The sequence below is a fragment of the Pezoporus occidentalis genome, unplaced genomic scaffold, assembly GCF_034315485.1.
Source record: "Pezoporus occidentalis ecotype Australia unplaced genomic scaffold, CSIRO_AGI_Poc_V1 ctg207, whole genome shotgun sequence".
In the NCBI taxonomy this organism is placed as follows: Eukaryota; Metazoa; Chordata; class Aves; order Psittaciformes; family Psittacidae; genus Pezoporus; species Pezoporus occidentalis.
The window spans coordinates 769025-776820 of NW_026913932.1; the positions used below are offsets into that span (position 1 = coordinate 769025).

Genomic DNA, 7796 nt, shown 5'->3' on the forward strand with positions numbered 1-7796 from the left:
ATCACAGGTTTTGTGACCATCAGTTCACTTACAGTGCCTCTCTGAGGCTCACTGGCATTGTAAAATGTTTATAAGCAAAGACCAGTATCCTCACATGTAGCAAATCTAAGCCATTTTTAATAGGGCTATTCAGGAAAACTCTAAATTTTTGCAACTAAGGTAAGGTAAACTTTAGTTTTACTAAGGTAAACACATTGTCTAGAATGACTATGACATATTTATCTTACTCATTCAGGACAACAAATTAAAATACCCTTGTAGCCTTTTGCTCTGAAAATGAAATAAATCTATAAATGGAACTATTTTTATTCTATGTTAGTACTGATGAACAGAAACTTTCCCCATCTCAGATGTGCAGTTTTGAGGAGAGATTTTTTTTTTTTTAATTTCTAATGGTCTATGCTAACATAAAGCCAACTTAATCTATTATCTAGCTGTGGGATTGAGTAGAATTTTGGAGATTATTAATAACGAAATACCTTTATACAAGTACAGTGTCTAGGCTGCTCTCAGATGCAGTGAGAATTTTTTATGTTTCTGCTAGTATTTTAATGCTGAAAAAGTGTCAGAAGTTAGCTTGTCTCAATTTTTAGCTATGTTATAAGGACGTTTCAACTTTATAAGCTGTGAAAGGAACAAAATGCATGGTTTAAGATGGCTGTGGTATATGTTTAGTTTCAGTAAATGAGAGTTCCTGAGGGAATGGATGCAAATTTTTATTAGAACTTATCTTTCCTGCTGAGATCGTAGAGCTGTTAGGATGCTCAAACCTCTGCATGGCACTTCCAGTGGCATTAACAGAAATTTTCTCAGTTGAGTCTGAAGAGTGATATCCGCTGTCTTTCAAAATAATTATTTTCTCAAGCATTCAGTGCTCGATCAGGATGAATTATGAAAACCCTTTTGAACATGGTAAATCTGGACATTACTGCTCATTTTTAAAACGTTTTGATTGTCTTAGTCATGAAAGCTGACCAAATTTGATACCTACCTATGTCTAAGTCATAAATCATGTTGTCACACAGTTACAAGTACTAGCAATGCTGAATATACCAATAACATTCAACGTTCTCAGTACCTTTCAACCAAAAAGCAGTCAACAAAACCACTGTATTGGATGTTCTTGTATTAATCTAAGAGAAGAACTAATGTTGAAAGACAGAAATTCATTGGTTTCTGTTTGCAGTATTTTGCTAGATTAGTGCTTTGGAAGAGTGTTTTATTTTACAGCATCCCTTACACAAGCCATCTTTGTATTGAGTGTAATAGAGACTGACATATGAATCCACTTTGCTCCCAGTAGTGCTGCAGTATCAGGTAGCTGTAGCCATCTCCTGGTTACAGGCGGGTGAAACCCAGGGTGACTTCTTTCATCAGCTGAACTCCACTCGACAGAAACTATTCTTTCCCACTCAGACTTTTATCCCTGACGAGGCTGGTCTCAACAAGCTCTTCCCAAAAAGCATCCCGTAGAAGGCTGGCTGCCAGGTTGCCTCCCTGCGCCCCCGGGAGGCAGCTGGATGGTCGTGGCGGAGAGGGAGCGGTTCAGCACCACGGTCAGCGCACGGCGCCCTCCGGCCGCCTGCGCCGGGCGGAGACCGGAGCGCAGGAGCTCGAAGGGAAGGTGGGAAAAGGAGGAATTTCTACCTCGATGCTGATGGTTTCCACAGGGAGCAGCAGTCAAACAAAAGGTCAAAGCATGCTATTTGACCTCCTGTACTATATTTTAAACCGACGAAAGAACAAAACTGTTTCAACAAATGAAGTTGAAAACATGCTTTTTCATTACCATCATGCTCTTCATAATGTGTTAGTTTGAAAGAAACAATTTGTGCAGCAATAGAGTTTGTTTTTTTTTTTCTCTTCATTTCAGTGAGTGGCAAAATTGTCTGTCTGCTGAGGGCAAGGGTAATAGCTGCTGATTACCAGATCTAGTGTAAAATTAAGGAGCTAAAAGAGAAAAGGTATAAAGGGGAAAAAGTGGCACACTATGTTCAAAAAGATCCATTCTATATTTCATCCCAACTCCCACCGAAGAAATGTGACAGACGACATCCCTTACTGTGAAGGCACCGGTTCTGCGGTGAGACTGATCCGCAGCACTTCTATGTATGTCCTTGGAGGTGAGCAGGAAAAAATAAGTGAACCACTAAAAAAATGCAGAAGTACAACCAGCATCGACTCTTGCTTCCAGCCAAAAGAGGAAGACAGAGACTGGATGTACTCGAAGACTCAGGACTGCTTGAAGTACTTACAGGACCTGTTAGCATTGAGGAAAAAATATCTTGACAACATCAAGAACTTGAAATCCATGCATATGGCTGCAGATTCCCCAATGTCCACAAAATCATCCAAAACTGGAAAGAAGTCATTTCTTCCACTTCCTTCCAAAGAATCTTCTAAGGTAATTCTAAAGAGCTTTTGTCATGTGCTTGGTCCTAGTCTACAAAGCAATTGATGCTGTATGTCCTGTGTTGATTTTCTGCTTCATTGGTCTCATGCAATTGTCATTTTACTGTTGCATCAGTTGAAATGTTGCTAAATACCTGAAACTCTTTCTGAGTAGTGTGAAATTAAGTATGAATGGTCATGGAAACAAATGTATATTCCTACTTTTGGGGTGTGTGTGTGTGTGTGTGGAATATGAGGAGCAAAGTGGCATGAGAGTAGGGCAAGTATCTGAAAACATGTTATGAAAAAGTGAGCTGTTCTCTCAATACTCTGGCAGGCTATTTAAATGCCTCTGAGTTCTCCATTATGGTTATTTAAAGCTGTTAATGACTGACAAGCACAGTAATCCCTAGGTTTACTGGCAGTCTTTTTATTGGCATGAAATTACTTACACAAAATAATTGTAAATTCATTGAAATAAATAGGAATCTTTCTGGCTGGTCAGATAGCTTGTCAGTGCTACATTTAGCATCAGTGCAAGTTCTACTGATGGGCTGTCAGGAACGAGAAATTCTTAACGGTTTCTTACTCTATCCATTAATAAGTTGACAAATCATTTTGAGACAGTATAATTCTTTATCCTTTACTGTAATGATACCACAAAAGCAAAACTGAAATATCATCTTTAGTGCAGACTAGTTCCACGTATCCTAGAAAGAAAAGCATTGCAAAGCTTTGTCCTGGTTGCAGCTTATAGATTGCATGTCACTAGACATTTCAGTGGTTAATTTGACTCTGGACTTGATGCAGTGAGGACAAATGGAAGAATTGTAACAGGTGGGGAAATCCATTCAGGTTACACAACCATAAACATGACTTTGACAGCAAACACATAGGTTACTCAGTGCAATCTTTAAACTGGGTAATAATGGGGATGGTGGAAAGAAGGGCTATTTGGCTGACTTACCAATTAGGCAAGGTAGACTTTCCCCAAAATATTGCCACAGTTAGATGTGTTACAGCAGATTGTCAGAATGGCTGAAGCTAAGCTCTTTTGCAGGCATTTTTTAACCAAATGACAAGGCTCACGTGTTTAGGACTAGATAGCACATTTTTCAATTTTACATTTTGATCTAATACCCTTTCAGTCAGTGGGATTTTTCATTTTGTTTTATTAGGCTTTATGTCATCCTTTCAGTGCACAGTGACTCTCAGAAACTAGGGATAATAGGAGGAAACAATATTCAGCTCAGTGGGCTGGAGAGTATAGATTTTATAAAGACATTATTATTTAGGCCAGAGAAATAGCAGAAGAGAATGACTGAGATATAGAAAAATGGCCTGGTGGTGCCAGGTGCCAGGAGACAAATCTCAACACTATAGACACAGTCTGTGAACTGACTTTTTACACTGTCAGACAATGATTGGCTTGAAGTAGCAGAGATTTACAGCATGCCAGCTCCGTGATGAGCTGAACAGTGATGTAGTGGAGCAATACATGACTAACCATCAGCCAGGTGGGAAAAAAATGAGCACAAATGGTACTAAAACAATGGACCAGGAAGCTGGGAGATACATTCTGCACAACTAGGCTTCATGCAGGTTTGTGAATCTCTGAGATTTGCCACTGAAAATACTAGTTAGGAAAAACAAATGAATCTCCTACAGGCTGAGTCTAAATATGCTGGCATCTGACTGTGGCCAGCTAGGTCTTATGTATGGACAACCCTGCTACTGACTGGCATGCAAACTCCATGAGCTGTCCCCTTAAGAACAGACAGGGACATGAGCAGGACATGCCACCCACAAGTCATTATCGCCAACACAAATTGCAGGATCACAGCTATCTAGCCTTGGCTTTACAAAAATTAGGGAGAGGTCATGGAGACTTCTAGAATAGCCAGAATCCTCTGCTCCCTCACTACAGATTTTATGTTGACAGATTACAAGGTTCATTTTATCACCAGGCTTGAATGGTTTTGTCCGTAACTACCTCTTTGTGTTAAATTGGCTGTCAGTGGAAATTCGCTTCTTTCTCCTACATGATGGATGATTAATAAGAAAGGACTTTGTCCAGACAACCTTGTCATCATGGGAGGTTTAATCCAAAGATGTCTAGGACCTGGACTACAGGCTGACTGCATGGATTCAAAATTTGCCACTTGGATCTACTAAGAGAAAAGAATGGAGGGGTGGGTCAAATGCTGGAAGTACATAGGCATTTCTTTAAAATGGTTTATAACATATAAGGGCTTAGTCATAATAGCAGTCACTATTTTCAGTAGATGTGTGGTAGCAGCTATCTTTTAGCACTTTTGAGGATTTCAATCAACCCATAATGTCAGAAGGGGAATAAGCTGCCTCATCCCTCTTCCTCCACAGAACAGGGAACAAGCTGGTCCTTCAGAGATGTGCTACAGCATGTATCCTTTGTTTGCATGTTTGAAAACCAAGGTAGCAATTTTCTGACTTGGTACTGCAAAACAATACACCTAGCTCAGACTGGCAAGAAAAATACGCAGCTCCTCATTAGGTAGAACACAGCAGGAAGTATTCATCCCATATGGACCTACAGAATTGCCAGCCAAGGCTTTATGACTGCTGCAACATTTACAGGCAGGCATTTGCTTTTTTCTCAAGACACAGGCTCCTAATTTTAAACCCTGTGGCTTTCCTGTGGGAATCAGCAGAGTGTTGAATGACTCATATTTTAGCACACACGATCCTTTTCCATTTAAAAAGGACTTTAGCAATTTAGATCTGTATTCATTTCACCTAACCTAGGCATTTTAATAAGATGCTTGATTTAGTAACCAAGTTACCCCACAATCCCTTTGCAGCTAAGAGAACGAGCTGCCTGCAGAGGAGAATTCAGCCTACCTAAGGCCTGACTCATCTTCTGAAGATACTGGAGCCATGCATTAATTACAGAAGGAACCCCGCATGACTACGTTTCTAATGTGTGTCTCATTAGGTGCCTACTGCTAGGTAGAATAAATTAGGCCATAAAGCCCATCTGTCACTTAGCCGCCTAATTAAATGGACTGATACTGGGGTTCTGAGGGATTTTATAACACCTGGCTGGCAGCGTCCAAGTGAAGGATGTTTGGTGTTGAGCATGTAACAAGATGGACTTTTGCTAAACTGCTGTCCCACTTTCTTTGATTGCCACAACCTGTGGAGCAGTCTGACCTATGTCCTTTTCTAGCTTGAAGTACAGAGTCAAATACAATGTTTTCAGCTTCCTTATACAGTTTGCTCATTAAGAGGTCATTGTGCCCAACCTTAACTAACCTTTTACTCCCTATCTGATCAACAGGCATCCATGGAAAGAAAAGGGCCACAGTCCAGTTCAGATGTAAGGGAAGCAATAGCTTTCTTTGACTCAGTTATTGCAGACCTGGATTCAGAGAGATGGCGGAGAGTTCCTGACATGGATCTGCCAAATGTGGATGTTGATTTTGATGGTGCAGTATAAGCCAGCCAAAATAAGATTATTTTTGGTGTGCAAAGGGTAGAGGGAGGAGTGGCATTGTAAGACCATGCGTGTTATTTAATGAACACAGTTTGCCTCCAAGTGTTGTTTCCCAAGTCTAGAACCATTGCATGCAGCATGTGAAAGTACAGTAATATATTGCTTGTTCCCTGCTGAAAGGGTACAACTATTTTATGTGTGGCCATTGTAACATGACCAAATGTAACATGCATAGTGCTGGAATAGTGCTTGCTTTCTGCTCAGTGCTGAATTCTTCATCTGTTTTTCATTTTTCTCATTGAGAAATGGCTGGATGTTTTCTCTCCAACCAGCAAAAAAAAAAAGTCATTTAGAAATAAGGCTAAATAATGGTACATTTCCACCAGAAATGATGGGATTGCCTGACTAAATGAAGATGTCATGTGAGCTTATCTTCTATCCTAGCATAATCAGTGGAGAGAAACTGACATTTCTCTCTTTTGTCTTAGGCTAAAGTGGATATCTAAAAGAGGCCTGATAAGCTGTGCCTTAAAAGTGTGTATAAAGGGACTAACTCTGACATAGTTGTGCATGTAAATTATCACAGGTAGACTGTTAACACCACATTATCTTATGTCTTTCAGTTGCTACCAGCACAAGTGAACACAGTTTACATTCAAACTGGATCCTTCGTGCTCCCCGGAGATACTCACAAGAGACTGCCCAGACAGCAAAGGCTGCAAACCAATCTCAAACAAACAGCCAGCGGGGAACCACTAACTCTAGGAAGAGGCTGGAAAGACATCCCATGTACTTGCCCAAAGCTGTGGAAGGGGCATATAGCACTTTAAAATTTAAGCCCAAAACACGTAAAAAAGAATATTGAAAGAATATTCCCTCTTCAGCTGAAGATAGAATATCTGAAATAGGACATCCAAGACTTGCTTTTGTTTTTTAGCCTCTGATCCATCTCTTACGCTGTGGAAGTGAACTGTGCAGTCACTGAAGGCTCTTTGTGTGGGACATATTTTAAGCCATGGCTATTTCAATGTTGGGCTCATATGAGGGTTTAACTCATTGAGTTCATTGTGCCTAACAATACTGCTTTGTCATTCAGCCTGGGGGGGGAGCTCCAACTTGACAAGCCTTTTTTCTGTGGCTGCTATTGAAAGCAATGATTCAGAGATTGCCTGGTGCAGTAATTTTTCTTTTGAGTTTAGTACAGCAGTTCAAGCAGTTCAGTGAATATGTTGGAGCTTTTTGCACCACTGCTTCCAACTTCAGAGCAGTGAAGCAGAATTTTCTCTTTTTTTGCATGGGAAAATTTGTATGTGCCATCATTGATTCTGTGATCTGAGGGTGTACAACAGCACTGAGGTACAAGCAAGCTGTGGTACAAGCAGAAAAAGCTGCAGTGAAGGAATCAGCATTAGAAACCTGTGTTTGGAGGAACTGCTTCAGTGTGAATTGAAAAAACAAGCTATCTTGTGCTCTGCTTGCTATTGGGAATTGTTCTGTCCTTGGATACATCAAGGGAATGCAAAAATACATTCAACCTTTTTTTCATATGGTTACACCACCTGTTAGGGTTTTTTCTATTTTAACACCCAATTGTTGAATCTAGACATCCCAATGCACACTAGAAAAGCTTAATGTCTTGGAAAAGAGCACTTTGAGAATAAATTGGAGCAAAGGTTGTTTTCAAATGCAGCAGACAATCTGCAGGCAAATCCACTGTATCAGCTTTAGATTATATCCAATATTTGGTAATCTGCTACTTCACCATTAAAGACTATACTGGAAGTGTTCCTCTTTGGGCTTTTTAGTCTTAGAGGTGGTACATCTTCCACGGCATACTCGGAATTGTTAAGACCTATGTCTGCCTGTTCCACTGATGTACAGCAATGTGCAAATGCATACGAAGTGACAAGGCAATAACACCCTGTGGAAA

The 7796-nt window shown here is 40.3% G+C and overlaps 1 protein-coding gene across 1 annotated transcript; it reads left to right on the forward strand.

Annotated features, from left to right (window-relative positions):
* The first annotated feature begins 1990 nt into the window (after nt 1–1990).
* On the forward strand, nt 1991–6786 carry CUNH13orf42 (chromosome unknown C13orf42 homolog). The gene is made up of 3 exons (XM_062618911.1): nt 1991–2404; nt 5711–5858; nt 6490–6786. The coding sequence occupies exons 1-3, from the start codon at nt 1991–1993 to the stop codon at nt 6729–6731; spliced, it is 804 nt and encodes a 267-aa protein (XP_062474895.1). The 3' UTR covers nt 6732–6786.
* Nucleotides 6787–7796: the final 1010 nt, after the last annotated feature.